A 17,213-nucleotide genomic window follows, 5' to 3' on the forward strand; every position below is an offset into this window, starting at 1 on the left:
CACATTCTATTTGTTATTGGTCAAAAGCTAAGTACTTCACCTAGAGAGGCGTCTCCGACTCGAGCTCACGCTCTCTCCGGCGTTTAGTCCAAGGGAACTGATGGAGTGTTTGAACTTCGCACTTGCTTTTATTCTGTTTCAGTCATTCTATTCCATTGCCACTGGAGACATCACAACCCATGGCCAACATTTCCTCCTCGATGTGGCCCGCCCCTTTGTAGAGTCCCCCTCAGAGCCGTGCGGCAGTCGGCAGCGTTAGCAGCCCCCGCGGTTTCAGCGATGCGCTACCTTGTGACATCAGCGAGGGAAGAGGCGGATTCTCTCCTACTACCGGAAGACGTCCGCTCTTTTGATTGGCTACTCAAGACGTCCGTTAGGACGTGTTGCCTTTTCCGAGTGCACTGTGAGCGTGGGCGCCCCTGTGGGGGTGTGTGCAGGGGTTTCTAGACCCGGCACCAATACCCCAACCCCCTTCCATCAGGGGTTCGGCTTAGGGTCGCCCCTGGTGGGCGGCTCTCGAATCTTGAGGAGGAGCTCGAGAACCCGGACCCCCCCAGGGCTGCGGAGGTCCTCTGGGTAGGCAGGAAGATGGCGGCATCGGTCTCTGCGACTTCTGGTTCCCAGATCTCGGTAAGAAGCGGCTGACGTTCAAATAGGCTCGGTCCTGGCGCCTCTTTGCTTTTCCTCACCCTTCAAAGCGCTCTGGGCCCAGAGCCTCACCCCATCCTGGGGAACGGCCGGGGATGCCCCTTGCCTTGCTGCCCGGACGCTCACTGCTCCTCTGTGGAGGATGCACCCTTACCTCGAAACAGGCCTGGCCCGTCCATCCCCTCTGCTCCCTTCACCTTCCGGCCTAGCAGCGCAGGTTGCCGAACTTTGCCAGGATTCGCTAGGGTGTCTACCCACGCCCTGGCCTTGAGAAAACAGTGCAGCTTTGGTCACGTGGGTGTAACGGCCCCTCTTGGAAACTCGCCGAGACCAGGTAGGCTCACAGGTTGGCTTAATTGGCAGCTGTTGAATAGTCCTCAGTATCGAGTGCTTACTAGTTGCTGCTTGTGCTGATTCCATTGCCTGCAGTGGCTCCCGTCGCGTATTCCCAGTGACTTTGTCCTTGCTTGTACCCAGAGCGCGCGCTTTCCGCCTCCGGTGTTACTGTGCAGCGTGTACATGCCGTTCTAGAGAGGCGACAAGGAGAGCTGAACCTAAACATTGTTTTCGCCTCTCAGGGGCCACCAGCCAGTTCAGTCACTATTATTTGTCGAATTGGAATGTCAGCGCATAGTGTTTGGGGATCCGCCACATTGGGAATAGGCAGAAAATGGGGGGAGGCTCAAGTGAGAGCCGTTATATCTTCATTTAGCTAAAGCGGAGTGCCTGGCATACTTGGAGGCGCCAGGATTACACAGGTGAATGAGATAGGATCCTTGCGCTGAAGGAGCAGACACTGAGGAGAAACTGCGTGTAATTAGGCTGTTACGCAGTTCAGTTTGATAAATGCTGCTATGGTAGAATAACCTAGGCATGAATGGTTAGCAGTTCTTGGGTGTAAGCTAGAAACAGTCCCTGATCAGTGGAGAAGATGCACCTTTTACTTATTCATAACTTTACTCATAGTTTTTTTCTTCTGTGGAATACTTGTGTCTTTTGCCTGTCTTGAATCGGTTTGTCTTTTCCTACTGATTTATAGTCATTATGTATTCTGGATGTTAATGCTGTATTCTAATTACTCTTTGGCTTGTCTTTCACTTGTCTGAGATCTCTTTTGTTGGGAGCTCCTAATGTTCATGGGGTAAAATTTATTAGTCTTTCCTTTTTCTGTTTAGTGCTTTTTGGTTAAGAAATTCTTGTAGCAAAGGCCATTAATGAAATTCTTATGTATTTTTCCTACAAGTTTTAAAGTTGGGGCCTTTTAAGTCCTTAATATGCGTGAAGTTAATTTGTGTGCTGTGAGGTAGGGATCTAGTTTAATGTTTCTACTTAAGATACGCAATTTCTCCAACATTACTTGTTAAATTTATCTTTCCCCAATGGTTTGCATTTCTAGCTATCAATATATTTTTGTATGTGTATGTTTGTTTTACTGGGCTCTTTGTTCTATGGTTGTATTTGTCTTTCCTTGTATCTATACTCACTGTATTAAGGATTCTCCTTTATATTTCTAAGAGAGTACCTGCCTGTTCCTTGTTCCTTCAAGAGAAGTGTTAGCTATTCTTGGTCCTTTGCTGTTCTTTAATAGAAATTATAAAATCTGCTATTGGAATTTCAATTCAAACTGCATTGAATTTCCAGTTCAGTTGGGTAATAACCAATGCCTTTAAGATATTGAGTCTTGTGTCTTGTTACTCCAGTTTTTTTTAACTTTAACATTTTTCAGTAAAATTTTATAATTTCAGGTCTTGTATATCATTTATTAAATTTATTTTTAGTTTATTTTTTATGCATTTTCACAAGTTGTGTTTTCTGTTATACAGAACTGTTACACATTCTTTCATATTAATTTTACTCAGCAATTTGTCCTAAACTCTAATTCTCATAATTGAGGATTCTTTGGTATTTTCTATTCAGATGATCATAACCTGTGAAATTTTGATTGTTTTACAATCTTAACATTTATTACTTCCTTTCATTATCTTAATATGCAGGCTATGAAATGCAGCACAACTTTGACTAGAAGTTGCCTTGCAGATTTCTTTGCCTTGTTCCTGAATTTAAAAAGAATGTTTTAAATTTGTACCATTAAATATGTTGTCATGTTTTTTGGTAAATTTTCTTATTACTGTAAGAAAATAGTTCTTTAATAATGGCTGGATATTGAATTTTATTGATTACTTTTTTGCATTTGTTGATGATCATATGGATTTTCACATTAAAGTGAAATGGGTGTTCTAATGTTCATTCAGTTTTAAACATTCCTGGAATAACCCCATTTTGAACATACTGTATTATTTTTTCTATATAGTTGAGTATGGTTTGCTAAATTGTATTTAAGTTTTTATATACCGGATTTCTTCAAGCCATGTTGCTCATTCCATTTGAAAAGAAGGCAAATAATACACATTTCTTATCATCCTTCATACTTAATGCAGTGCCATACACAGAGATGTTCAATAAATACTTGAATCATAAGTGTTCCTAAGTAGGAACTAAAGTTACCAGGGAAGAAAGTGGTCAGGTAAAGCATTTTGCCTTCAATCCTGAAAGTTTCTCTTAGAATCATATCATTTTAGTTGGAAAAATATTTATTGAATGCTTGGGGTCTTGGAAAGCATACTAATTAGGAGTTATACTCAGGCCCCTTAATAGCTGTGAGACCTTAAGCAAATGGTCTAAGTTTTCTTAGCCTGTTTTTTTCACCTACAAAATGGAGACAATAATATTTGCTATGCTTCCTTCAGTGGTTCTTGTAATAACTAAAGGAGAATATGAGTGTGCTTGGAAAAAATATGTTGACAAATCTGAGGTTCTATGTTCAGTGTTCTGAAAAATCCCAAATACATTTTTCTGAACTCTAAAGTGAAGATACTTTCTTACTTGTCAGGATTGTTGTGAGGATCAACTAAGATAAAGGAAATGTAAATTGTAAAGTACCATGCAAATTTGAGGTCTGTGGTTGTTTTTATTTTGCGTATGTATATATTGCATGTATGGGGGGGGGCCTAATTCTGCTTGAAAGATCCTTTGCCCTTCAGTAGTTCTCAGGTACCCATGATTGAATGGCATGTGGCACTGAAAGCAAGAAGAATTCACTTGAAATCTTCTGTCATCTCAGATGGCTGCTATCTTGAGAAAGGTCTATTGGCAGGGTTAGCTCTTGATAGGCAGCTGTGGACTTAAATGGTAAACAATTTCATACACTAATATAAAACTTTAAATGATGAGTACCTCACTCTGCCTAAACTGTGTACAGTGTGGTTTATGCTGAACACCAGCTTTCTTTCTGGGAGTCAGGATTGTAACCAGCCCCCAATGAAAACCTTGGCCACTGAGTCTAAGAAGCCTTGGTAGAAAACACTTCGCAAAAGTTGTCGCTATTAGTTGCTGGAGGAATTAAGCACATCCTGTAAGCAGCTAGAGAGGAATTTTGAAAGCTTGTGCCTGATATCTTACAGACTTCACCCCCATGGGTTTTTTGCTTTTGCTATTTTGCTTTGTATCCCTTTGCTGTAATAAATCCTAGAGATGGGTATAACTATATGCTGAGTCCTGTCAGTCCTTCTAGCAAATCATCGAACCTTGGGCTGGTCCTGAGGACTGCTGACAGTCACGATGACAGTAGTTGGAACATTCCCAAAATTCAAGTTACCAGATACCAGCCAAGAACCAGCCTTGAAAGCAGACATCTCTAAGTATAGCAGTCGCATGTCTGCTATATTAATCCTTTCTGCACAGTCTCTCTATGACATTTGTGCTCTTTGTTGTTGTTTGGTATAAAGGAAATTATATTTTGTAATTTATATTTTATAAATGTATGTAATTTTATAATTTATATACTTGAATGGAATAATTCAATTTTATAGACAATGTGCAGTTTTTCCTGTTTTGCAGAGGAATTATATAATTAATTCATTCAACAGATTTATTTATTTATTTTTATTAACATATAATGTATTATTTGTTTCAGGGGTACAGGTCTGTGATTCATCAGTCTTACACAATTCACAGCGCTCACCATAGCACATACCCTCCCCAATGTCCATCACCCAGCCACCCCATCCCTCCCTCCCACCCCCCTCCACTCCAGCAACCTTCAGTTTGTTTCCTGAGATTAAGAGTCTCTTATGGTTTGTCTCCCTCTCTGGTTTCATCTTGTTTCATTTTTTCCTCTCTCTCCCTATGGTCGTTGCAAATGGCAAGATTTCAATTTTTTGATGGCTGCGTATTAGTCCGTTTGTGTGTGTGTGTGTGTGTGTGTGTGTGTATACACACACACACACCACATTTTCTTTATCCACTCATCTGTCAGTGGACATCTAGGCTCTTTCCATAGTTTGGTTATTGTGGACATTGCTGCTATAAACATTGGGGTGCACATGCCCCTTCGGATCACTACATTTGTATCTTTGGGGTAAATACCCAGTAGTGCAATTGCTGGGTCGTAGGGTAGCTCTATTTTCAACTTTTTGAGGAACCTCCATACTGTTTTCCAGAGTGGCTGCACCAGCTTGCATTCCCACCAACAGTTTAGGAGGGTTCATCTTTCTCCGCATCCCCGCCAACATCTGTCATTTCCTGACTTGTTAATTTTAGCCATTCTGACTGGTGTGAGGTGGTATCTCATTGTGGTTTTGATTTGTCTTTCCCTGATGCTGAGTGATGTTGAGCACTTTTTCATGTGTCTGTTGGCCATTTGGATGTCATCTTTGCAGAAATGTCTGTTCATGTCTTCTGCCCATTTCTTGATTGGATTATTTGTTCTTTGGGTGTTGAGTTTGATAAGTTCTTTATAGATTTTGGATACTAGCCCTTTATCTGATATGTCATTTGAAAATATCTTCTCCCATTCTGTCGGTTGTCTTTTGGTTTTGTTGACTGTTTCTTTTGCTGTGCAAGAGCTTTTTATCTTGATGAAGTCCCGATAGTTCATTTTTGACCTTGCAAGGGCCTTGCCTTTGGCGATATGTCTAGGAAGAAATTGCTGCAGCTGAGAGGTCGAAGAGGTTGCTGCCTGTGTTCTCCTCAAGGATTTTGATGGATTCCTGTCTCACATTTAGGTCTTTCATCCATTTTGAGTCTATTTTTGTGTGTGGTGTAAGGAAATGGTCCAGTTTCATTCTTCTGCATGTGGTTGTCCAATTATCCCAGCACCATTTGCTGAAGAGACTGCGTTATTTCCACTGGACATTCCTGCTTTGTCGAAGATTAGTTGACCAGAGTTGAGGGTCCATTTCTGGGTTTTCTGTTTCATTGATCTGTGTGTCTGTTTTTGTGCCAGTACTATACTGTCTTGATGCTTATAGCTTTGTACTAGACATTCAACAGATTTATTAAATATCTTTATCAAGTGTTTTTATTGGAACTTAAACTCAATTTTCCTGTGTCAACTGGGTGTCCTACAATCAATTCAGTTCTGCTGCTGACTAGCTGGAGATAGTGCAGGCCCCACACTTTAAGGGGCTGGCTCCCACATGACTGCCCCTACCTTAATCCCAGGTGTCCTGAAGGTAGGTTTTTGCACTTCTGCCCAGTCAACTACAAATGAAGGAGTTCCCATGACCCTTTCTCCTCACATTTATTAATTTGCTAGAATGACTCACAAAACTCAGGGAAGTGAGTTATGCTTACAGTTAGTTGTTTTTGTTTTTGTTTTTTAATAGAGGATACAACTCAGAAACAGCCTAATGGAAGAGACACATAGGGCAAGATATAAAGGGGCTTCCATGACCACTCTGGATGCTCCTGGAACCTCATTGTTCAGGAGTTTTTATGAAGGTTTCATCATGTACTTACGATTTATTCAATCATTGGCCATTAGTAAATGAACTCAGTCTCCAGCCCCTCCCTTCTCCTGAGGTCAGGGTGTGGGGCTGAAATTTCTAATGCTAATGACTTGGTTGGTTTTTCTGGCTACCAGCCTTCATCCTGAAGCTATCTAGGGGGTCCCACTCTTGGTATAACAAAGACACCTGTCACTTAAGAAATTCCCAGAGTTTTTGAATCTGTGTGTCAGGAACCAAGGACAAAAACATTTTTTTTTTTTTTTTATTCCACAGGGCATAGAGATACTAAATATATCAAGTAGGAATAAGCATTTTTAAAAAAGAATAAAGGCGAGAGAGTGACAGAAAGGTGCTACTTTAGGTAGAATAGTCAGGGAAAGTCTTACTGACAAGACTTCTGAGCAGATGACTGAGTGGTGTGAGAAAGGGAGCTTTCCAGGCAGATAAATGTAGGAAAAGAAAACAGTGTACTGTGCATTTTAGAAATCCAAAAGTAGGTCAGTATAGCTGGGAAATAATGAGGGGGCAGAGGGGTGTGGAGAAAGAGTGGGAGGGAATGAAGTCAGATTAGTCTGAGGTCAGATATGTGGGGCCATGAAAGCCATGGTAAGGAGACACCTGGGTGGCTCAGTCAGTTGAGCTTCCAACTCTTGATTTCAGCTCAGGTCATGATCTCAGGTGGTGAGATGTGCGCTTAGCGCAGAATCTGCTAGAGATTCTCCCTCTCCTTCTGCCCCTCCCCCTGCTCATGTGCATGCACATGCACTCGTATGCTCACTCTCTTTCAAATAAGCAAGCCATGGTGAGAATTTTGGATTTTATTTTGTGATGGAAATCTATTGGAGGGTTTTAATTAGGGGTATTACTCTAATATACTTTTTTTTAAAACAATCATAACGATTAATACTTGGAGACAGGCTAAGGGGATGTGGACAAGAGTGATTAGGAGGCTATTAATGCAGTCTAGACAACAGATCCCAGTGGTGTCAAACCAGGGCATTAGTAGTGGAATTAATGAGAAATTGGAGAGTTTCCACATATAAGTGAGTTCATACAGTGTTTGTCTTTCTCTGTCTGACTTCATTTAGCATAATGCCTTCAAGGTCCAGTTATGCTTTTGCAAATGATAAGGTTTTCTTGTGTGTTTTTTTTTTATGGCTGAATAATATTCCATTGTATATGCCACAACTTCTTTACCCATTCATCCATCAATGGACACACATTGCTTCCATGTCTTGGCTCTTGTAAGTAATGCTGCTATGATCTGAACGTGGAGGTGCAGATATCTCTTCAGGTTAGTGTTCTCATTTCTTTTGGATATATACCCAGAAGTAGAATTTCTGGATTATATTGTAGTTCTATTTTTAATTTTTTGAGGATCCTCCATACTGTTTTCTATAGTGGCTGTATCGATTTACAATTCCACAAACAGTGCACAAAGGATTCCCTTTTCTCTGCATCCATGCCAGCTTTTGTAATCTCTTGTCTTTTGGATGATGGTTAGTCTTTTTTTTTTTTTTTAATTTTTTTTATTGTTATGTTAATCCCCATACATTACATCATTAGTTTTAGATATAGTGTTCCATGATTCATTGTTTGTGCATAACACCCAGTGCTCCATGCAGAACGTGCCCTCCTCAATACCCATCACCAGGCTAACCCATCCTCCCACCCCCCTCCCCTCTAGAACCCTCAGTTTGTTTTTCAGAGTCCATTGTCTCTCATGGTTCTTCTCCCCCTCCGATTTCCCCCCCTTCATTCTTCCCCTCCTGCTACATTCTTCTTCTTCTTTTTTCTTTCTTAACATATATTGCATTATTTGTTTCAGAGGTACAGATCTGAGATTCAACAGTCTTGCACAATTCACAGTGCTTACCAGAACACATACCCTCCCCAGTGTCCATCACCCAGTCACCCCATCCCTCCCACCCCACCCCCCACTCCAGCAACCCTCAGTTTGTTTCCTGAGATTAAGAATTCCTCATATCAGTGAGCTCATATGATACATGTCTTTCTCTGTTTGACTTATTTCGCTCAGCATAATACCCTCCAGTTCCATCCACGTCGTTGCAAATGGCAAGATCTTATTCCTTTTGATGGCTGCATAATATTCCATTGTATATATATACCACATCTTCTTTATCCATTCATCTGTTGATGGACATCTTGGCTCTTTCCACAGTTTGGCTATTGTGGACATTGCTGCTATAAACATCGGGGTGCACGTAGCCTTTCGGGTCCCTACTTTTGTATCTTTGGGGTAAATACCCAGGAGTGCAATTGCTGGATCATATGGTAGCTCTATTTTCAACTTTTTGAGGAACCTCCATACTGTTTTCCAGAGTGGCTGCACCAGCTTGCATTCCCACCAACAGTGTAGGAGGGTTCCCCTTTCTCCGCATCGCCGCCAGCATCTGTCATTTCCTGACTTGTTAATTTTAGCCATTCTGACTGGTGTGAGGTGGTATCTCATTGAGGTTTTGATTTGGATTTCCCTGATGCCGAGCGATATTGAGCACTTTTTCATGTGTCTGTTGGCCATTTGGATGTCTTCTTTGGAAAAATGTCTGTTCATGTCTTCTGCCCATTTCTTGATTGGATTCTTTGTTCTTTTGGTGTTGAGTTTGATGAGTTCTTTATAGATTTTGGATACTAGCCCTTTATCTGATATGTCATTTGCAAATATCTTCTCCCATTCTGTCAGTTGTCTTTTGGTTTTGTTGACTGTTTCCTTTGCTTTGCAAAAGCTTTTTATCTTGATGAAGTCCCAATAGTTCATTTTTGCCCTTGCTTCCCTTGCCTTTGGCGATGTTTCTAGGAAGAAGTTGCTGCGGCTGAGGTCGAAGAGGTTGCTGCCTGTGTTCTCCTTTAGGATTTTGATGGACTCCTGTCTCACATTGAGGTCTTTCAACCATTTGGAGTCTATTTTTGTGTGTGGTGTAAGGAAATGGTCCAGTTTCATTCTTCTGCATGTGGCTGTCCAATTTTCCCAACACCATTTGTTGAAGAGACTGTCTTTTTGCCATTGGACATTCTTTCCTGCTTTGTCAAAGATTAGTTGACCATAGAGTTGAGGGTCCATTTCTGGGCTCTCTATTCTGTTCCATTGATCTATGTGTCTGTTTTTGTGCCAGTACCATACTGTCTTGATGATGACAGCTTTGTAGTAGAGCTGGAAGTCTGGAATTGTGATGCCGCCAGCTTTGCTTTTCTTTTTCAACATTCCTCTGGCTATGCGGGGTCTTTTCTGGTTCCATACAAATTTTAGGATTATTTGTTCCATTTCTTTGAAGAAAGTGGATGGTATTTTGATGGGGATTGCATTGAATGTGTAGATTGCTCTAGGTAGGATTGACATCTTCACAATATTTGTTCTTCCACTCCATGAGCATGGAACGTTTTTCTATTTCTTTGTGTCTTCCTCAATTTCTTTCATGAGTATTTTATAGTTTTCTGAGTACAGATCCTTTGCCTCTTTGGTTAGATTTATTCCTAGGTATCTTATGGTTTTGGGTGCAATTGTAAATGGGATCGACTCCTTAATTTCTCTTTCTTCTGACTTGTTGTTGTTGTATAGGAATGCCACTGACTTCTGTGCATTGATTTTATATCCTGCCACTTTACTGAATTCCTGTATGAGTTCTAGCAGTTTTGGGGTGGAGTCTTTGGGATTTTCCACATAAAGTATCATATCATCTGCAAAGAGTGAGAGTTTGACTTCTTCTTTGCTGATTTGGATGCCTTTGATTTCTTTTTGTTGTCTGATTGCTGTGGCTAGGACTTCCAATACTATGTTGAATAGCAGTGGTGATAGTGGACATCCCTGCCGCGTTCCTGACCTTAGGGGGAAAGCTCTCAGTTTTTCCCCATTGAGAATGATATTCGCTGTAGGTTTTTCATAGATGGCTTTTATGATATTGAGGTATGTACCCTCTATCCCTATACTCTGAAGAGTTTTGATCAAGAAAGGATGCTGTACTTTGTCAAATGCTTTTTCTGCATCTATTGAGAGGATCATATGATTCTTGTTCTTTCTTTTGTTAATGTATTGTATCACGTTGATTGATTTGCGGATGTTGAACCAACCTTGCAGCCCAGGGATAAATCCCAGTTGGTCGTGGTGAATAATCCTTTTAATGTACTGTTGGATCCTATTGGCTAGTATTTTGGTGAGAATTTTTGCATCCATGTTCATCAGGGATATTGGTCTGTAATTCTCCTTTTTGATGGGGTCTTTGTCTGGTTTTGGGATCAAGGTAATGCTGGCCTCATAAAATGAGTTTGGAAGTTTTCCTTCCATTTCTATCTTTTGGAACAGTTTCAGAAGGATAGGTATTAATTCTTCTTGAAATGTTTGGTAGAATTCCCCTGGGAAGCCATCTGGCCCTGGGCTTTTGTGTTTTGGGAGATTTTTGATGACTGCTTCTATTTCCTTAGTGGTTATAGGTCTGTTCAGGTTTTCTATTTCTTCCTGGTTCAGTTTTGGTAGTTGATACATCTCTAGGAATGCATCCATTACTTCCAGGTTATCTAATTTGCTGGCATAGAGTTGCTCATAATATGTTCTTATAATTGTTTGTATTTCTTTGGTGTTGGTTGTGATTTCTCCTCTTTCATTCATGATTTTGTTGATTTGGGTCATTTCTCTTTTCTTTTTGATAAGTCTGGCCAGGGGCTTATCAATCTTGTTAATTCTTTCAAAGAACCAGCTCCTAGTTTCGTTGATCTGTTCTACTGTTCTTTTGGTTTCTATTTCATTGATTTCTGCTCTGATCTTTATTATTTCTCTTCTCCTGCTGGGTTTAGGCTTTATTTGCTGTTCTTTCTCCAGCTCCTTTAGGTGTAGGGTTAGGTTGTGTACTTGAGACCTTTCTTGTTTCTTGAGAAAGGCTTGTATTGCTATATACTTTCCTCTTAGGACTGCCTTTGCTGTATCCCAAAGATTTTGAATAGTTGTGTTTTCATTTTCATTGGTTTCCATGAATTTTTTTAATTCTTCTTTAATTTCCTGGTTGACCCATTCATTCTTCAGTAGGATGCTCTTTAGCCTCCATGTATTTGAGTTCTTTCTGACTTTCCTCTTGTGATTGAGTTCTAGTTTCAAAGCATTGTGGTCTGAAAATAGGCAGGGGATGATCCCAATCTTCTGGTACCGGTTGAGACCTGATTTATGACCTAGGATGTGATCTATTCTGGAGAATGTTCCATGGGCACTAGAGAAGAATGTGTATTCCGTTGCTTTGGGATGGAATGTTCTGAATATGTCTGTGAAGTCCATTTGGTCCAGTGTGTCATTTAAAGTCTTTATTTCCTTGTTGATCTTTTGCTTAGACGATCTGTCCATTTCAGTGAGGGGGGTGTTAAAGTCCCCCACTATTATTGTATTGTTGTCGATGTGTTTCTTTGCTTTTGTTATTAATTGCCTTATATAATTGGCTGCTCCCATGTTAGGGGCATAGATATTTACAATTGTTAGATCTTCTTGTTGGATAGACCCTTTAAGTAGGATATAGTGTCCTTCCTGGATGATGGTTAGTCTTAACAGGTGTGAGATGATCTCTCATTGTGGCTTTAAAGCAATTTTTAAAAATTTACCTGTTTAACAGAGAGAGAGAGAGAGAGCGAGAGCGTGCGCCCACAAGCAGGGGGAACAGCAGACAGAGGGAGAGGGAGAAGCAGGCTCCCCGTTGAGCAGGAGAGCCCAATGTGGGGCACGATCCTGGGATCAGGACCTGAGCCCGAAGGTAGACGCTTAACCAGCTGAGCCACCCAGGCGCCCCTCATTGTGGTTTTAATTTGCATTTCCCTAATGACTAAAGAATGTTGAGCATCTTTTCATGTATCTGTTGGCTTTGGAGAAATGTTTCGAAAAGGACAAATTTTGAACTGATAGTTACACAAGAGCTAGCAGGCAGTGAATTTAATGAAGATGGTTTATTTTCATTTTGTTTTGGTTTGTGTTTTTTGAAGGTAAATTATTTATGCATAGTCCTGTTAATATCTGTGCAGTATTCAGTAATTCTAATAAAAATTGTTTTGAAAATCTTACGTAAATTTGCAGGTGTTTTATGTTCATACATATATGTTGATAAGGAATACTTCCTAGCCAGTTACTTTGAATGGTAGTTGTTAAATGATAGGATTCTAGTAGGTTGTATGAAGACCTAAGGTTCTCTGTGAAGAATCATATTTGAAATTAAGCTAAGTGGTAATTCATGGTGCTTTGTAAGAGCTTTGGCAGTATAATGTATTTTAAGAATTGAAAACTCACCCTGTTTTCCAGCCACCTCCAAAAACCTGATGTCAGCTTGTCAAAAAGTTTGAAAAATGCCAGCTCTTAGTCCTGTTGCATGTGAACATACTTTTTACTTTTGACTTAACATTAATTTACTTGAGTACCACTTTGAGACTTACCCCTATGTTTTCCAAGTCTTTTCTCTTCTTTAGTTTTCATAGCCATAGTTTGTGTTTTGTATTTGCTTTCTTAAATCAATTGGAAAATTGCGTGGTTTTACATGGAAACAGTCTTTGATTTTTAATAAGATTTAGATACAGTGTGGTTTTCTTGATTGCCTTTGTTTATTCCAGGAGCTTGTTTACCATTATTGTAAATATTCTTTGTCCCTTTGTACTTTTCTGGGCACAGATTATTCTTTGCTGTATAGTATAGTTCTCCAAAGGTAAGAGTCGAGAACTTATTTTGCTGTGGTTATTTGAATAAGAAAAATAAATGAGAATTTTGAACAGCGAGCAGCTGTATCTTTCACCTTAGCTTTCAGTTTCTCCATTCCTTCCCCCACTCTAGGTGTCTCTCTACCGATAGGAAGTTGTCTACAACTAAAAAAACGCCACAGTTAGCACACCCTGCAACTGAAATCATGTGGAACATAATCCCTAATTGAACAGAATCTCATTCATAATAGAATGGTGTTTTTGTGGAAATAAAATTTTATATTTGGGTATTTGATATTTCTAATTGCCCCCCTCCTACCTCTTTTTCCTAAGTATAAATTTTTTGAAGCAAGAACTATGCCTTTCTATATACCACAGAGTCTTGGACATTTGATAAATATTCAGGAATTACTTAGTTGATTGGAGAGAGATTAATTCAGTCATTTTGTAGCAGTTTCAGATACTGTAAAAAGGTAATATTTACTTTTCTGAATTATATTTTACACTACATATTTTTAGGTAAAACATTAAATTTATTATGAGTATCATATTTAAGTATTTCTGTGCAGCATTTCTATTCAAGTTGTTTGAACATTATTTCCTTTTTACAGTGTCTGGCATATGGCTATATTTAGACACATAAGAAACACTTGAAAATTTTAAAATAATGATTGAATTCTGTTGTGTATGGTCAGTGGGCTTTGTTTTTTCTGTTGTCTCTATCAGTGGAACATGAGCAGTACAATTTTCAGTCAGGAACAAATTGTGTGTGTGTGTGTGTGTGTGTGTGTGTGTGTGTGTATTTACATTCTATTTGCAGTTTAAAATTTTGAAAGGTAATTTCTATATTTTTATTTTTCAGAACATCTTAGTCGAACCCTCAAGGTCTAATGGAAGTATGGTTCGCCATTCCTCATCTCCATATGTAGTATATCCACCTGATAAGCCTTTCCTTAATAGTGATCTACGACGCTCCCCAAATAAGCCTACGTTTGCCTATCCGGAAAGTAACAGCAGAGGTAATAGAGCCTAACAAAATAGATGTTTTTTGTTTGTTTGTTTATCCACTACTTTAAAACTCTTGTGTCTTCCATGTATTTTAAAATTAGAGGAGTGGCACCTGGGTGGCTCAGTCAGTTAAGCATTCAACTCTTGATTTCGGCTCAGGTCATGATCTCAGGGTCGTGATTCTCTCTCTCTCCCTGTCTCCTACCCCTACCATACCCACCCCCCCTGCTCACACACATGCTCACTCTCTCTCTCAAAAAAAAAAAGAAGAGTATCTATTTCCCCTTACCTATTTTTAACCTCCTCAAAATACAGCACTTTTCTTTTGTTCACTGATTGTGAAACAGTATTGTTCACCAAATCATCAAGACTAAATACTTTGAGAAATCTAGAACTGCTCTGTCATATGCAGTATCAGTCAGGAACCAAAAATCAGTATTTTTGCCTTTGTACTTTTTGTATCAGTCCCAAAGATGTATTAGTTCTTTCTCTTCATTCTCATTGCTTTGGTTCAGACTTTCATCATCTATTGCATAGATAATTGTGATACACTCCTAAGTAATTGCTTAGCCTGTGGTCTCCCTCTCATCCCCATTTAAACAACATTCCTGCTATCATCTCCCCTACTTTAAACAAATTTTAGCTCCTCTCCATGGCTTACATAACAAAGTCCTAGATTTTTTTTTTTTTTTAATCTGGACTCCACCTGCCTTACCAACTTCATCCCTATCTTCTCTTCTGTTCTTCCTTACCCACACATCCTTTGCCCTGGCTACTTTGAAATATATTTGTTCCCAAAACTTGCCATCTGTATCAGCTTTCTTGCTGCCTTAGCAAAGTACCACAGCTCAGCAACTTTAACACAGATGTGTCATCACACAGTTTCTGTAGGTCAGAAATCTGGATGGGCTTAGCAGGGTCTTCTGTTTAGGGTCCTATGAGGCTGAAATCAAGGTGTTGACTGGGCTGTGTTCCTTACTAGAGAGTCTAGGAAGGAATCTGCTCTCAGCACATTCAGATTTTTGGCTTGTGGTTATAGAGCTGAGGTTCCATTGTCCTGCTGACTTTTAGTCAGGGCCAGTCTTTCCTCCTAGAGGCTGTCTACATTCCTTCCTTTGCTTTCTTTATGGCCCCCTTTAGGAATGGTGGGTCACGTGTCTTTCATGCTTCATATCTCTCTGTTTAGGGTCCTTTCCCAAAGTCCTTTCGCCATATAGCAGGTATTCAGGGTTTGAAGGATTAGGACATAGGTATCCTTGGGTGTCCATTCTGGCTGCCACACCAGCCTTGTCAAGCTTATAAGTCTTTCTCATGCAGTGCGCTTATTGAAATCTTGCTGTTGTAGAATTGTACTCTTTAAAATCCACATTATGTATTATTTATTTTGAGAAGTCTTCCTCTCTCCCAGCTTCCCCAACACATACCTCTTCCTGCTCTCCTCAGATGTCTCTTCTAAATTCACTTGGGCCTTCATTTTTTGTCAGGGTAAAGCGGGTAGTGGTTTCCTTGTCTGCCCATCCCATACTGAAGGTAGATATCACTGGACTGATACAAAAAGTACTATAAAAGCATAATGGATCATAATGAATATCCGGAGGCATTGCTTAAACGGTTCACAACACCATGCTCTGAAGGGATAAGAGATGCTGATTTACTGTTTCCACATTATTTTTTCTTTTGTTTACTTTCCTCTTCATCTCCTTTTTCCCTCTTTTCTCACATGTTCTTTAAAACCAGTAGTGACACACAAGCAGACTGTAGCATTATCGCTAACACGCTGGGGTAAACATTTGCTGACTTTCTGCTTTATGAATAAATCTGCCCCATTTAACTTATTCTTTTCATTCTTTAGTAATTACTTTTCTCTGAACTTTTTTTTTTTTTTAAGTTTCTTTAGATAAAAGGAAAGATCAGACCTAGATATAATATTGTAGTGGAAGGATTGATATCTAATTCCTAGATTTTGTGTTCCTGCTAGAACTTTGTTGCATGATTATTTTTGTGTGTGTGCTTATTTTTTAAATAAATTATTACTAAATCTTAACAGATTTTTATCCAGTGAGCTTCAGTTATTTATTCTTTGCTTTTTTACCATATGTTGTTTGTATGTTATACAACTTTTATTTTTCTGAATTGCCAAAGTCTTTAGCTGCTGTGTTCAGATGAGTAGCATTTTATTACTTGATTTATTAACCATTGAATTAATTAGTATTTTCTTTATTATCATTATCTTTGAGACACTATATCCTGTAAATAAGAGGTTTCTAGTTAGTAAGTTGAGCACTGAATATAGATATTTGTGCAAAACACCAGACTTCCATTTGAATGAGTGAAGTCTTAATTGGAATAGATACTCTGTATGATAAACTTTTTTTCTTTACATGTAATAAATGCTTTTATTGCACTAATACAGTAAAAAAAAAAAGTGTTACTCTTTAGTTCTAGTTTAATATATTTTCATTTGATAAATTACCGTTTCACTTTGCTATCTAATAATCACTTTGAAAATATAGTTTGATTAATGCCATGGAAAGAGATAATTAAACTGTTTCTTGTAATTCTCATTTTCATATTCATTTTGAGTTTTAGAAAAGAGATGAGCAAGAAATTGGAAGTTATTACTGCCTTCAAAAAATGTATTGTCCTTGGGACCCCATTTTTCCCCTCCCCCTTGGAACCCTTTAAAAAAATGGTAACGAATGTCAATCCAAAAAATTTAACCTGTTGTTCATGTTATTTAATACATTTCAAGTGACAGTATTGTGCAGAATGTGAACATTTGAAGCAAGATAACTATGAGGCAATTCTGCTAGGCCAGTGCTTTCTAAACCTTTCACTTAATCCTAGTCCATGTGGAAAATGAAATGGTAACGCATGTACAGCACATGGAGATAAACTGATGGGGTTGATGGGAACTAGTCTGGGGTCTTCCACTGTGCCAGGCCACTCGTGGCCCCTGTAAGAGCTGAGAGAGAAAATCTTGACCTATCTATTACAAATTTGTGTCATACCTGTTGGAAAAAGCTCAGCATTATTGTGACCAGTGAGAGAAGTCAAGTTATAGCTAGTGTGCTAGGTATTGATAACAATTTACTG

The 17,213-nt window shown here is 39.3% G+C and overlaps 1 protein-coding gene across 2 annotated transcripts in view; it reads left to right on the forward strand.

Annotated features, from left to right (window-relative positions):
* Positions 1-140: 140 nt before the first annotated feature.
* The window catches only part of CEP57 (centrosomal protein 57), a 39,369-nt gene continuing 22,296 nt past the window's right edge, over positions 141-17,213 (forward strand). Inside the window, exons 1-2 of one of the 2 annotated variants that reach the window (XM_078058721.1) lie at positions 141-630; positions 13,972-14,128. In XM_078058721.1, the coding sequence (XP_077914847.1) occupies positions 589-630; positions 13,972-14,128 (199 nt within the window). In that variant the 5' untranslated portion in view covers positions 141-588. Of the gene's footprint in view, positions 631-650; positions 983-13,971; positions 14,129-17,213 lie in introns of those variants that run through there. The other variant, XM_078058722.1, reaches the window with a different exon arrangement.

This window comes from Halichoerus grypus, chromosome 11, assembly GCF_964656455.1.
Source record: "Halichoerus grypus chromosome 11, mHalGry1.hap1.1, whole genome shotgun sequence".
NCBI classification, from domain to species: Eukaryota; Metazoa; Chordata; class Mammalia; order Carnivora; family Phocidae; genus Halichoerus; species Halichoerus grypus.